This window comes from Mandrillus leucophaeus, unplaced genomic scaffold, assembly GCF_000951045.1.
Source record: "Mandrillus leucophaeus isolate KB7577 unplaced genomic scaffold, Mleu.le_1.0 Scaffold267, whole genome shotgun sequence".
NCBI classification, from domain to species: domain Eukaryota; kingdom Metazoa; phylum Chordata; class Mammalia; order Primates; family Cercopithecidae; genus Mandrillus; species Mandrillus leucophaeus.
Window position 1 is genome coordinate 1,535,528 of NW_012102776.1, and position 15,762 is coordinate 1,551,289.

Below are 15,762 nucleotides of genomic sequence, written 5' to 3' on the forward strand. Positions count from 1 at the left end.
TAAATAGAAAGATTTCACAAAGTTTCGATTTTTTTTTTTTTTTAAATGCTGGACTTCTGCAGCTCTAGTAGAAGATTGAAAACTCGAACCTTTTTACGTGTAAAGTGTATGGCAGAGGGAGGGTGAATAGGGCATATTGACCTTTTCCAGGCAGGCTGAGCAATGACCGTCCTCTCTGTATGGGTTGTTATCAAGATTTCCTCTGGCCCACGAGCAATGAAGCAAATGTCTTTCAGTAAATGCCGCGCAGATAGGCCACGGTTAAAAGTCATGCTTTTGGGTCATGGAAATCCCCGAGTGGGTTTGCCAGGCCACTGATTAAGAGGAAGTGTCTATGGTTATTACCCCTGGAGTTCCCCTAAGTCCTAAAAGGAAAGCACCAGTGCACATGCAAACCACTGGGAGGAGTGCGGAACGCCTGCTACGGGTAGGGGTGGGGATTTGGGTGACGCATTTAAAAGACAGCGTGAGACTCGCGCCCGCCGCACGGAACAGGCCGGGCGACAGGTGTCGCTTGAAAAGACTGGGCTTGTCCTTGCTGGTGCATGCGTCGTCGGCCTCTGGGCAGCAGGTGGGCGAGGAAGGCTGGTGTGTGCGTGCGTGTGTGTGTGTGTGTGCGCGCGGGCAGCAGGTGGGCGAGGAAGGCTGCTGTGTGCTTGTGTGTGTGCGTGCGCGCGCGCGCCTCCCCTGGGGTAAGAGGTGTGCCAGCGGGTGGCCGAGGGGCGCTCTGGGTTAGAGCGCTGCAGAGGTTGAGAGTCAGTGGGTGGGGCGCAGTTATCAAACGTCAGGGCCCAAAGGCAGGCTCTAGATAGGTTCCAGGTGCTCAATTTCTATTTTACGTTTGGAGTGAGCCAGTGGAATTGTGCAGCTGTGTCATTTTGATTCGGTTGCCAAGAGTTATCACTGGGCCTTTGCAGGTGCCAAATAAATTTCAGGACCGAGCCTAACACAGAGCTCTGGCACAGGAAGGAAGTAAAATGTTTAATGAGCAAATGGAGGCATGTTTCCAACCTGTGGTAGGAAGACAGCAGTTTTTGGTTGTCTTCCTGGTGATCAGCATGGAAACCCAGTAGTGCTCTTACTCTGATCAATACAGTGTCGAAGGCATGTACCTGATGCTAACGTAACAATAATATTAACTATTGACTTTATTTGCTATTATGTATTGCTAACATTAAGTACTGCTACCTGCTATATGCTAGGTTTCTCTCTGAAGAATTTACATGTATTTTTCACGTTTAATTATCATAATCTTAAGGAGCAGTTACCATAATTATCTCCATTTGACAGTGAGGGAACTGAGGCTCTTGGAGATTTATTTGTGCAACGTCATGCTTCTGGTTACCGGGCTGCTTGGTACTGAGCACCCCAGATGTCTGACTCCAAAGCCTGATCCTAATCAATCACTGAGTAGACTCTGTGGTCATTAATGTAAAATTGATAGAAGTACTGTGGTCACTCGGGGCTCAGTCACATTTGCTAACATTTATTTCTTCAACGGGAAGTCTTTGTGTCTACCCTATATGCCAAGCTCTGCAGATGCTATGAGTGGGAGGGCAGGTACAGAGATGAAACATATTAATAGCTGCGGTTCTAAAATACCTCACTGTCTAGGGGGAGGCAGAAAGAAAAGGCACACTTGCCCTCCAGTGTCATAGAAATGGATGTGCCGCGTGCCCAAAGGGTAGGGAAGCCCAACAGCCCTGGGATTGGGGAGGTTGCTTTCTTGGTAGGTTAAATGGAAGAGTCAGAAGACGAAAGGTTGGGGACTGAGCCAATCTGAGAAGGAGCCACTAGAAATGAAAGAAGAATCCCAAGAGCTTGGTATCAGAGAAGCCCAGGGAATGGGTCATTTCTAAGAGGAAGTGTGCCCCAATGTCAGTTGCAAACATTTCCATTTGTTTTGGCAAAAAAACCATTTGGTGTTATTAATACTGAGAGCAGTTTTAAGTGATGCTGACTTAATGAGTAAATGGGAGAGGGAAAATGGAGACATTAACCGTACACACATGTCCAGTTTGCTTGGCTATGAAGGGAAGGGGCGATACAGGGTAGTTGCTACCGTGGAAAGTGGGGTTGAAAGGGGATTTTTTTTTTTTTTTTTTTAGACGGAGTCTCACTGTGTCACCCAGGCTGGAGTACAGTGGCGCAGTCTCAGCTCACTGCAACCTCTGCCTCCTGGGTTCAAGCGATTCTCCTTCCTCAGCCTCCCAAGTAGTTGGTAGTAAAGGTGCACGCCACCATGCCTGGCTAATTTTTTTGCATTTCTTTTTAGTAGAGATGGGGTTTCACCGTGTTAGCCAGGATGGCCTTGATCTCCTGACCTTGTGATCCACCCGCCTCAGCCTCCTGAAGCGCTGGCATTACAGGCATGAGCCACCGCACCTGGCCGAAAGAGAATTTTAAAAATTTCTTTCATTTGAGAGTTGAGATAGATTTAAGCATGGTTGTTTTGTGGAAGGAAAAGGGCCAGTTGAGAGTGAGAGGAATGAGAGTTGAAGCAATGAGGGAGATGGGATTAAGAACAAGATTTCTGAGGCAGTAGGAGAGTTTAGGATCCCATAAGGGGGCAAGTCTTTAACTGAGGCAGCAAGTAGGTTGTGAGCCAAAAAGGCTTGGATATGAGAATGTGAGGCGGTTCCTGCTCAATGATATCTCTTTTCTTTGAGAAATAGAAGGCAAAGCAATGGACTGAAAATGAGATGGAGTGCAGTGGAGAAATCTGAGGAAGGTGTTGAAGGTTTAGAAGGGTGCATAGGGCAGTGGGCTAGGGGGCTGAGCAGGGCGAAAAGGAATTGCTAAGGGGTGGCAAAGGAGTCTTAAGTGATGCTGGTCCCAGTCTGCAGGGTTGCATCTAGGTGTTGGAAATTGTTAGGACAGAGGCTGAAGTGATCTGGGGTTGACATCTTGGCATATTTTTGTATATTTATTGTATAGTTGTTGCCTGAATTTCCACAAATATATACCTTGCTGGAGTGCAGTGGCATGATCTCGGCTCACTGCAACCTCCACCTTCTGGGTTCAAGTGATTCTCCTACCTCAGTCTCCTGAGTAGCTGGAACTACAGGTGCGTGCCACCACGCCTGACGAATTTTTTTTGTATTTTTAGTAGAGACAGGGTTTCACCATGTTGGCCAGCCTGGTCTCAAACTCCTGATCTCAAGTCATCTGCTTGCCTTGGCCTCCCAAAGTGCTGGGATTACAGGCGTGAGCCACCACGCCTGACCTAAAGCTTCTTTAGGATAAAATTTGTGTAAGGGGTTTGCAAACTCAAATGCAGGTGATATAAATGAGAAAAACTCTGAGTCTCTCTTTTTCTTTTTTCTTTCTTTCTTTCTTTTTTTTTAATTTTTATTTTTTGAGACAGGGTCTTGCTCTGTCACCCAGGCTGGAGTGCAGTGATGCAGTCTCACACTGCAACCTCTGCCTCATGGGCTCAAGTGAACCTCCTGTCTCAGCCTCCCAAGTAGCTGGGATCACAGGCATGTGCCACCATGTCTGGCTAATTTTTGAGGTATTTTTGTAGAGATGGGGTTTTGCCAGGTCACCCAGTTTAAGGCTGGTCTCAAACTCCTGGGCTCAAGCAATCCGTCTACCTTGGCCTCCCAAAGTGCTGGAATTACAGGTGTGAGCCATGGCATGAGAGCTTGTGGGATGTCTCTTTTAAATGAAAGCATACTCTGTTTGCATATTTGATATGAAGGAATATCCTTCCTTTCCACAAAGACAAAAGTTCTCCTATTTTTCTGGAAACATATGTCCTTCTTCTACTTTTCATTTTTGTTACTTTTGATAGACACATGTGTTACACTGATTTCACTTTCCTCATAATTCTGCTGTAAGAAAAACAATAGTGCCTGTTCAATGACAAATGGCAACAGTCTGTTATTGCTAGACTGTTATTGTTAGCGGAGACTACCAGAACAGTCAGTCCCAGTATCAGGGAATCAAAGAGAACACGTTCCCTCTCTAAAGGGCACAGCTGCTGCTCAGCTCTAGCTGACTGCTCCCCTGTAGGACTATAGACCCAGTGTTGCTAGATCTTTTGATTTTCCAAGAGAAGCTTGGAATCTAGAATGTGATGGGAAGTCTCTTACATTTAAAAATGTTGGCAATTAACGGCAAGATTTTAAAATACTGTGGTCCATACTGTTTCCAAATGGATTTGGAAACTGGATTAAATTCAAATGAGGCATGCAGATTAATCCACAGCATGGTACAATGTAAATTTTCTGGTTTCTTTAATTGCACTGTAATTAGGTAAGATGTTAGCTTTGGGGAAGCTAAGTGCAGAGTATGCAGAAACTGTGTCATTTTTGTAAGTTTTCTCTAAGTATAAATAAATTTCAAAATAAAAATAAAAAATTAGTAAAGTACTATAATGCAATTCTATATAAGCCAAACATAATATGTCTTCCAGTTTGAAACCTCTGGGTTTTATTTTATTTTATTTTTGAGACAGAGTCTTGCTGTGTCACCCAGGTTGGAGTGCAGTGGCGCTATTTTGGCCCACTGCCACCTCCACCTCCCAGGCTCAAACGATTCTCCTGTCTCAACCTCCTGAGTAGCTGGGATTACAGGCGTGCACCACCACACCCAGCTAATTTTTGTATTTTTAGTATAGATGGGGTTTCACCATGTTGGCCAGGCTGGTTTCGAACTCCTGACCCCAAGTGATCCACCTGCCTTGGCCTCCCAAAGTGCTGGGATTACAGGCGTGAGCCACTGCATCTGTTTTTTTTTTTTTTTTTTTTTAATCTCTTTTTGGCCTCTACAGTGACTAGTAAAGCACCTGATACATGGTAAACGATCCGTAATTACTAGTGTTCTATTTTGGAGAAAATGTTTTTTTAAAAAGTCATTGTGTTCCATCTATGAATTGTTTGACTTTTAAAACTGTCTTTTTGTTTGTTTGTTTTTGAACAGGTTTACAAAGGAGGAAAACAACTTCTTCTAGATTTTTTTTTTCAGTTTCTTCTATAAATCAAAACATCTCAAAATGGAGACCTAAAATCCTTAAAGGGACTTAGTCTAATCTCGGGAGGTAGTTTTGTGCATGGGTAAACAAATTAAGTAGTTAACTGGTGTTTTACTATCCAAAGAATGCTAATTTTATAAACATGATCGAGTTATATAAGGTGTAACTATAATGAGTTTGATTTTGAATTTGATTTGTGGAAGAAAAGGAGAAGTGATCCTAGCTGGGGCATATTGTTAAAGCATTTTTTTCAGAGTTGGCCAGGCAATCTCCTACTGGCATATTCTCCCATTATGTAGAATAGAAACAGTACCGGTGTTTGGGAAAGATTTTTAAATGAGTGACAGTTACGTTGAACAAAAAGCTAATAATAAATCCTCTGCAAACTAAAGAAATATGCAGATGAAAGCTTTGACACATTAAAATACTTCTACAGTGACAAAGAAAAATCAAGAACAAAGCGTTTTGATAGGTGCAACAAATTTAGAGGAAGTAAAAAGATAAATGTGATGATTGGTCAAGAAATTATCCAGTTATTTATAAGGCCATTGATATTTTAAAAGTCCAAAAGTGTGTTTAAGTGGGCTTTTATCTCTGAGAATGATGAGGATGAGAGTGATGGTTGAAGGTTACATCTTAGGAAATGAAGAAATTTAGAAAGAAAAATAATATAAAGAGAGTGATGAATACAAAGAAGATTTTTATGACAATGTGTAAAATTTTTGGCCAGGAAAGGAATATTGAAGTTAGATACAATTACTTACCTTTGAGGGAAATAATTATCGGTAATGAGATGTGATGTTTCTCCTGCCACCTGGAAACAAACCATTGAAGTCTGCAGTCAAAAAGTCCAACATCTCTGAGATCCAGGAAACCATGCTTGCAAATCACTGGTGGAAAAAAAAAAAAAAAGCCACAATGACTTTCTTATTGGTCATTGCTAGTATTACTGACTCAGAACCTCTTTACTAATGGCTAGGAAGTCATAATTGAGAAATTCTGAATTTTGACAAGGTCTCGCTATTGAAATGGTAAATTTAATTTTTTTTTTGTCACGATACATTCTGATTCAAGGTATGCTATCCATGAAATAATTTCTGACCAAAACTACATTGATGCCATTTGATTATTCATCTTAGCCTATACATGGCATTTGGTAACTTTTGACTGTTTTAAAAAATAAATCCACTATCAGAGTAGATTGGATGTTGGCTTCAGAAACATATAGAAAAACAAAAGTTCAAAAATGTTTTCAGTAGGTAATAAGTTAAATAACTCTACAATGTTAGTTCTTTAAGGGGGATAAAAATTTTTTAAAAAATCTTTGAAAGGTCTTATTTTACAGCCATATCTAAATTATCTTAAGAAATTTTTTAACCAAGGGAATGCAATATATATAATGATTCTGTTTTTCCAAAAGTAACCTGAATATAGCAATGAAGTTCAGCTTTGTTATTGGTAGTTTTGGCAGAGTGCCTTTTTGCAGCACCTGTTGTCTACCATAATTATAGAGGACATTTTGGTGTTCTAGCCAAGTATACTCTTAGAATAAAAAAATGTTAACACTGAGTTGCTTCAACAGCATGAAGCTGAGTCCAAAAGACTAAATGAACAAACACATTAATCTCTGATGATTTATTTTAAATAGAATATTTAATTGCATAAGATCTAATAGTATCATTATGCTTAAGCAATTATATTCCTGATGATCTATGGGAAATAACAATTATTTAATAAATATTGAAACCAGATTTTAAGATGTGTTAGCCAGTCCTGTTATTAGTAAAGCTCTTTATCTGGAGAGAAATTTTAGATTGTTTTGTTCTCCTTATTAGAAGGATTGTAGAAAGAAAAATATGACTAATTGGAGAAAAATTTGGAATATACCATATTTCATTGAATTCAAAATGTCTTCAATTGTAAATCATACCATTATTGTATGTACCTCTAAGAAATAAAAGTGCTGCTAATTAAAATATGATATGCCATTAATTATAAAATACTTCTTGATAACAGAAGTTTTAAAATAGCCGTCTTAGAATCAGTGAAATATGGTAATGTATTCTTTTCCTCCTTTGAGGTAGGTGTTATGCTTTTTTTTCCTGGCTACTAAATTTCACAATTTCCAAAAAGCAAAATAAACATATTCTGAATATTTTTACTGTCAAACACTTGAGAGCAGAGCTTTCCACCATGTAAAGAAGCTTCATGAGTCACACATTACATCTTCAGGTTGATTGAATGCCACTGAAACATTCTAGTAGCCTGGAGAAGTTGACCTACCTGTGGAGATGCCTGCCATTAACTGGCATCCTGATGGCCTAATACACTTTACTCTTCTGTGAAGGGTTTTAATCTTCAGCACAGCTTACTCTGTAGCATCATGTGTACATTATATGTATAGAGATTATACAAAGGTACAATTGTGTATTTCTTCCTTAAAATGTATCAGTATAGGATTTAGAATCTTTCCATGTTGAAACTCTAAATGCATAGAAATAAAAATAATTAAAAATTTTTTCATTTTGGCTTTTCAACCTAGTATTAAAACTAATAAAAGCAAAGCCATGCACAAAACTACCTCCCCGGAGAAAGGCTAGTCCCTTTTCTTCCCCATTCATTTCATCATGAACATAGTAGAAAATAGCATATTCTTATCAAATTTGATGAAAAGTGCCAACACGTTTGAACTGAAATACGACTTGTCATGTGAACTGTACCGAATGTCTACGTATTCCACTTTTCCTGCTGGGGTTCCTGTCTCAGAAAGGAGTCTTGCTCGCGCTGGTTTCTATTACACTGGTGTGAATGACAAGGTCAAATGCTTCTGTTGCGGCCTGATGCTGGATAACTGGAAAAGAGGAGACAGTCCTGTTGAAAAGCATAAAAAGTTGTATCCTAGCTGCAGATTCGTTCAGAGTCTAAATTCAGTTAACAACTCGGAAGCTACCTCTCAGCCTACTTTTCCTTCTTCAGTAACAAATTCCACACATTCATTACTTCCGGGTACAGAAAACAGTGGATATTTCAGTGGCTCTTATTCAAGTTTTCCATCAAATCCTATAAACTCCAGAGCAAATCAAGATTTTTCTGCCTTGATGAGAAGTTCCTACCACTGTGCAATGAATAATGAAAAAGCCAGATTACTTACTTTTCAGACGTGGCCATTGACTTTTCTGTCGCCAACAGATCTGGCAAAAGCAGGCTTTTACTACGTTGGACCTGGAGACAGAGTGGCTTGCTTTGCCTGTGGCGGAAAATTGAGCAACTGGGAACCGAAGGATAATGCAATGTCAGAACACCTGAGACATTTTCCCAAATGCCCATTTATCGAAAATCAGCTTCAAGACACTTCGAGATACACAGTTTCTAATCTGAGCATGCAGACACATGCAGCCCGCTTTAAAACATTCTTTAACTGGCCCTCTAGTGTTCTAGTTAATCCTGAGCAGCTTGCAAGTGCGGGTTTTTATTATGTGGGTAAGAAACTGAATCTGCTAATTTAAAAAAAATACATTTCATTTTATACATTTCAGTGGGCAAATTATGTGTATTCATGTTTTGGTTCAAAATTAATTTTAGGTAACAGTGATGATGTCAAATGCTTTTGCTGTGATGGTGGACTCAGGTGTTGGGAATCTGGAGATGATCCATGGGTGGAACATGCCAAGTGGTTTCCAAGGTAATTGTTTTGAAATTCTCTTTGCAAATTCTTGTGATTATCATGAGATTGCTCATATGTGTTTACCTTAAATCAGCTGTTACTTTACTCCGTTCCAAATATATATTTGTGAATAAGTTTAGGATGGATTACTTAGCAAAATACTTACTTAAAAAGTTTTGATAGACTTAACGAAGAAATATATTTGGGGATTTTTGTTTAATTTTTAAAGAAATATATATATTTAAATAATACATGCTCATTATAAAAACAAAGTCACACATTGTAGAAAAGTACAGAGAAAGAAAATTAAACTGTGCAGAAATCTTACCACCTAAGGATGAACATGGTTACCATTTTAGTGAACATCGCTCCAGACATATAGAAATAAATGTATACAATACATATACATATAGAAATAAATATCTATATAGAAATAAATGTACACAATTTTACATCAATTAAATATTCTATTTAGTTTTGAAGTTTTTTCAGTCAACATATGTCTTGGATATATTTCCATTCATTCAGTATTCAATAACAATTGATCACCTATTGCCAGGCATTGTTCTGGGTGCGTAAAATCAGTTGAACAAAACAAAGACTCCTGGTCGCCTAAGTTTGTATTATAGCAGGAGAGAACAGACAATTAATAAAAACTTGAATAAGTTATAGAGCATGTTGGAAAATAAGTACAATCAATAAAAAGAACAAAGAGGGGTTTAGAAATGCCAGGCAGGTTACAATACTAAATCAGGGTAAGTATAGTCTCATCTCATGTGTTTTAATTGCCACACAGCATTTTAATGTGATATGTTACCCTTTTGATTGTTTAACTGGCCGCCTAGCGTTCTAATTAATCCGGATCAGCTTGCAAGTGTGGGTTTTTATCATGTGGGTAAGAAAATTAATGTACTAACTAAAATATCAGCTTCAAAAGACATTTTTTACATTCTCCTTTTTCATCTAAATCTTGTGGCCTAAAATTACATTTTTTCATGGTCAAAACTTTTGCTATTATTCAGCCTGTTTCCCATTTGCCCTGAGAATACTGCACTGGCGACAAGCTGCACTGTTTTTTTCCAAATGGGGAAATGGGTTAATATTGATTAATAAATGTGGCATCTTAACTTATTTTGATTACTTTTTTTTCTCTCTTTTTTTTTTTTTTGAGATGAAGCCTGGCTCTGTTGCCCAGATTGGAGTGCAGTGGTGTGATCTCAGCTCACTGCAACCTCTGCCGCTTGGGTTCAAGCAATTCTCATGCCTCAGCCTTGCTAGTAGCTGGGACTACAGGTATACACTAGCATGCCCAGCTAATCTTTGTATTTTTAGTAGAGACGGGGTTTCACCATGTTGTGCAGGCTGGTCTCAAATTCCTAACCTCAGGAGTTTGAAGTGCTACCACGCCCGGCCAACATTAGTGTGTTTTCAAGAGTCTTAGAAGACTTGAAGAGAGTAGCTAAGAGCTCTGAGGAGAGATGGACTTACTTGACCTCAGTAGACTGAGAGGCTCCTGACCCTTGTCCACTTGAGCCTTGGTAGATTACTAGTAATCGCCTTCCTCTTGCTTATATCAACCTGCCTTTCACTACAATATCTCTGACCATTCTCTATATGCTAAATGAATAGTAAAGTGATTATATGTATGTTTATACTCATCTGAAATATTTATACTTCACAATATATTAAGAGTAAATTGATTATATGTATGTTTATACTCATTTGAAATACCCAGTCTACAAATGGCTGGATTAGTCCTGCCCAAATTAAGATAAACATTTAGTGCTTTTCAAAATTAGCTGAAGTGGTCGAGTATAGTGGCTTATGCCTGTAATCCCAGCACTTTGGCTGAGGCAGGAGGATCGCTTGAGGTCAGGAATTCGAGACCAGTGTGGCAACATGGTAAAACCCCATCTCCACTAAAAATGCAAAAATTAGCCGGGCGTGGTGGCAGGCACCTGCAATCCCAGCTACACTGGAGGCTGTGGTACGAGAATCATTTGAACCCAGGAGGCGGAGGTTACAGTGAACCGAGATCATCCCACTGCACTCCAGCCTGGGTGACAGAGTGAGACTCTGTCTTAAAAAAAAAAAAAAAAAAATAGCGGAAGCATAATATTTCTTGGCAAATATAAAAATATTAATTTTGTAAGACATTCAACCTGTATGAAAAATGTTAACTGTCATGAGAAGCACCTTACAAAACAATTAAAAATTCACACAAAAAATTTGGATCCTATCATAGGATACTTACAGGTTAGTTTTAGAAAAAAATTTTTTCTTGAAAGCAATACAATAGAGTCAGTTCCAGTGAGCTAGGATTTATTTATGCTTGTAACATTAAGTTTAGAATAAATGATCTTAAATGATTCTGTGATTTGGGGCAAACAACCAGATTTGAAATGGACTAAACACCTAGGGATGAGAAATTTATTTATTATATTTTCATTTCACTGGTATAAATAATCCCTCAAACTTTATTTTCTTTACATTTTAGGTGTGAGTACTTGATAAGAATTAAAGGACAGGAGTTCATCCGTCAAGTTCAAGCCAGTTATCCTCATCTACTTGAACAGGTAGGTAGGGAAAGTTCTTTTTTTAAATATTGGTCGCCATCAGAGAAATTACTTTCTGATAATTACAGAGAGTGCTATTTTGATGAAAAGACAAGAGTTGTTTTAGAAATACTTTTTCTTTTTCTTATCAAACCTGACATGATCTTAGAAAGTATTATTCTTTAGAGAAAAATAGATCCATAAATGGTAGTCTCCTGATAATGACACTTGTGATGTTTCTCTTTCAGCATTTTTTCAATCAAGTAGCAATAAATTAAACTGCTTGAGAAAAAAAATGACTGGGATAGTAGCATTTAACAGTTTTACTATATAAATTTTCCTTCAAAAGATCTGAGAAAGAGAATTTTATTGCTTTTTCTAATCTTCTTGGGAAAACAAATAACTTACTTAATAGTTGGATGGTCAATCCCATTCCAGCCATGAGCAATGAAACTGATATAGGGTCCAACTTATCCCAAAGAATGACCCAGGGTAGGTAAGACCTGTGGATGAAAGAAAAATTGATTGTCACATGGATTATTGAAAAGGTATAGTCCTTTTCCTGCCTTAATGAAAATGGGTTTTATTTGTTATTATATACACACACTGAAACTCTATTAATTTATGGCCTAGGGAATAACTATCGAATATAAATGAAATATTGCTTTTGGTTAAAAAATTATTTTGCTGGTAAGCAAGTAGTTTGCAATAAATTGAATAAAATGTGTCTGTTGGGTCATTTTCATTGCAATGGGTAAGATAAGATTTATATTTTAATTTATATATATATATTTTTTTCTGCAGCTGCTATCTACATCAGACAGCCCAGAAGATGAAAATGCAGAGTCATCAAGTAAGTGCAATGGATAATAATGAATGCATTTAAATAGAGTCATTTGGTACTGTTAAGATGGAAAGTTGATAACAGTAACGTACCTTTATATTGATTCATAATTTACAATGAATGCATTTTCAAATATACTGTGTTGGTATTTCCCAAACTTCAGTGCATATCAGAGTTGCCTGGAGAACTTTAAAAAATATGACAGATTTCCAGTTTCTACTTCAGACCTACTGAATTAAATCTGAGTATCTAAAGGAGAGGCTCAGGCATGTATAGTTTTAACAAACTACATACATCCAGCCTAACCCTTGTTCTTGGGCCAGTGTGAGAACAGATGTACTATGATATTAGATTGCTCACATATTCTTTCTGTGAAAGGGAAAGGATAGAACACATTAGTTCTCTTTTTAAATAGGGATCCTGAGGCTCAGAAAAGTTAAATGACTTGTACATCACCTTAAACCTAAAATGCAATACAGTTAACATTTGTACAAGCTCCTCTACTCCATTATCTCATGTTCAGTTCAATTCAATATATATTTATTGTGTATCTCCTGTTCTGAGGAAAGAATAGAGAACAGGATAAGCATAACTCCTGGTCTCATGTATCTATGGGATACGGAGAAATACACAGACAGGAGAAAGGGATGTGGCAACAAAAGTAAAGTGTAATATGAGAGTGCATATAGGACAATTAACCCAGACTTGGAGGGTCAGAAAAGGCTTTCCAGAGGAAATATTTGTCTTAGCAGAAAATCCAAGGGAAGAATAGGAGTTAACTGAGTGACAAATGGAAGAAAAGAGTATTCCAGGCAGAGGGAACAGCACATGAAAGACCGAAGTGACAAAGGAGAATAGGCACCTTTGAATAACTGAACAAAATTCTATATGGCCAGAAATAGGAGTTGCTAATAGACAAATGAGTGAAGCAGGCCAGCTGTATGAGTGGTCAGCACTGCAGGCAGAATTTGACACCAGAGCCATCAGTTTGTGACTCCTGGGCTAGAGTGCAGAATGCGAATGATACAGTGGCAAGGGATGAGGCTGAAGAGCTAAACAGGGTTCAGATTGTATGAGACCTTGTAAGCCATTTCTATTTTGGATTTTATCCTAAGAGCAATGAAATTGTTGATGGAATTCAAGAAGTGTGACGCAATCAGATTTGTGTTTTTAAAAAGTCACTCTGATTACACTCTTGAGAATGAACTCCAAGGAAGCAATATTGTATAAAAAGAGCCTCTCTGAAAAAATATGTGAATTATTCTTGATTGAAAGCTCATTTGTTCATCCAACATAGGGAAAAAGAATCTCAATTCTAGTGGGAAGTAATCCCTGCCATTCTGTTTCCTTCTCCTGCTCACATATGTATATCCAGTTATGACAGGTAATATGTATTTTGCATCTAAGTACAATATTTCATGTTGTTATTTTGATGACTGAACGTGTATATCATTTTAAATTTAACAATGTTCATACAAAATAATGCCTATACATTTTGTTGGTTTTACATTTTTAATATTGTAAAAACATTTTTGATTTCAATTCAAATTTTAATATTTAAGAAATATACAGGCTATCCTAATATGTGTTAAATTCTTCTTCCATATAGTTATTCGTTTTGAACCTGGAGAAGACCATTCAGAAGATGCAATCATGATGAATACTCCTGTGGTTAATGCTGCTGTGGAAATGGGCTTTAGTAGAAGCCTGGTAAAATACACAGTTCAGAGAAAAATCCTAGCAACTGGAGAGAATTATAGACTCATCAGTGATCTTGTGTTAGACTTACTCAATGCAGAAGATGAAATGAGGGAAGAGGAGAGAGAAAGAGCAACTGAGGAAAAAGAATCAAGTATGTAGATTTATTAATACAGTCTATTTTCATAAGGATTTGATACCAGTCTACATGTTATGGAAAATATACTCATCTAGTATATCTGAAAATATACTCAATCCAGTCAGATTTTTTTCATGTTTAGTATTCTGAATTCAAATGCTAAAAAATTTATTCATATTCAGATATATTTGAGTTGCCCATAAGTTGAAAATGTATGATGTATTTTTTTCTGTTTTTCCTTAATTTATATTCTTTCTCTGGATAGCTGACGCTGTGTCCAATTATGCATTCATGGCACTTTTTTTTTCTTAAGGTTTTGAAAATGGAATCCTTGTTGCAGCATGGAACATTTTTAATCTCAGGCTAGTTGCTCACTCCCCTTTGGAGTAAATCAGGGTGGGATCAGCGACAATTATTAATTTTTTTTTGAGACAGAGTCTTACTCTGTCACCCACGCTGGAGTGCAGTGGCATGATCTCAACTCACCGCAACTTCTGCCTTCTGGGTTCAAGCAATTCCCGTGCCTCCCTCCCTTAGCTGGGACTACAGGCACCTGCCATCATGCCAGGCTAATTTTTGTACTTTTAGTAGAGACGGGGTTTCTCCATGTTGGCCACACTGGTCTCGAACTCCTGACCTCAAGTGATCCACCCGCCTCGGCCTCCCGAAGTGCTGGGATTACAGGCATGAGCCACCATGCCTGGCTGGACAATTATTAATTTTAACGTTAACATAAAAGCATGTCTTAGCCTGTGACTATACATTAATGCACAAACTACTATTAAGTCCCCTACCTGCCTACACAAGAACTGAGTCTTTCAGAGCATCCTTCGATTATTTAGGCAAGTCCTAGGATACTGTTTCACAATTTCTTAGAACAAGTTGCTCATGTCCTTCCATACTAACCTTATCCACTACTATGTTCTCTATTGCCCTTCACAAAAACTCTTCTGGGCACATCCATTCTCATCTGGCTGTTTTGACGGCTGTTATCACTCTGTCCTAGACAAAAAGAAATGCTGATCTCTCCTTTCCCAAGCATGGACCAGACCTATAAGTCCCTTCAACACAGCTAAAAACAGATGCAACTTTTAACAAGCTCTGATTGGAGACTTAAGGGTAACAGAAGGGAATTATATCACAAATGTCGATTTACAGCTGCAACTAGATGTGGCCCCTCTTAGTGCCCCCGGGCTCATCCTCATAGATCTCTCTGCCTAGCTTCTGGTTCATCTCTGTGTAGCTTTGGCAAGTTTACACAAATCACTAGGAATGTCCCAGTAATGTTTTCCTTTATCAAAACTCAGGCCCCCAAATATTCAGAAGGACAACAAAGTTCAGAAGGACAACAAAGATTTCTCCTTATCCTTGTCCAATGCCATCTGGGATCTATTTCTTCATAGGATTATTGACAGTCAGATCGTCCATTTCATTTAGGGATAAGTCCAACCCTGCCCATGAAGATGGATTTGTTTTCTGACCCAACCCGGACAAACTTATCAGATCATAGTGACATGGCATCATACATTCACCCAAGTGTGAATTACTCAGTCTATAAACCACTAGTGTAGCAGCAATACAGTCACAGTTAACCTTTGCCCAGCCTCATCAAGTTCTCTTTTCTCTGTGAAGATTAGGCAAGTATGTCCTTCCTGTAGCCTTCTTAGTGGTAGCCATTTGTCACCAGCCAACAATTGCTCAAAGAAAAGAACACTTATCTCCACAACCATTGAGAGACCCCATAAAATCTAAAACTATCCACTTATAAAATATTTATATTTCTTTCAAAGACAATCAGAAAAGTCTCCAGAAATGACTTCAAGTCAACAATATATAATAATTTACATTGTCAAAAAGAGCCCTTAGTGTTTCTGCCTCACTGTT

General features: G+C 38.3%; 1 protein-coding gene across 2 annotated transcripts in view; it reads left to right on the top strand.

Annotated features, from left to right (window-relative positions):
* The first annotated feature begins 397 nt into the window (after positions 1–397).
* BIRC3 (baculoviral IAP repeat containing 3) overlaps positions 398–15,762 on the top strand; it is a 21,265-nt gene continuing 5,900 nt past the window's right edge. The window contains exons 1-7 of one of the 2 annotated variants that reach the window (XM_011984391.1): positions 451–571; positions 4,927–4,991; positions 7,557–8,458; positions 8,561–8,660; positions 11,140–11,218; positions 12,002–12,050; positions 13,651–13,893. In XM_011984391.1, coding sequence (XP_011839781.1) covers positions 7,606–8,458; positions 8,561–8,660; positions 11,140–11,218; positions 12,002–12,050; positions 13,651–13,893 — 1,324 coding nt within the window. In that variant the 5' untranslated portion in view covers positions 451–571; positions 4,927–4,991; positions 7,557–7,605. Of the gene's footprint in view, positions 572–4,926; positions 8,459–8,560; positions 8,661–11,139; positions 11,219–12,001; positions 12,051–13,650; positions 13,894–15,762 lie in introns of both variants that reach the window. The other variant, XM_011984389.1, reaches the window with a different exon arrangement.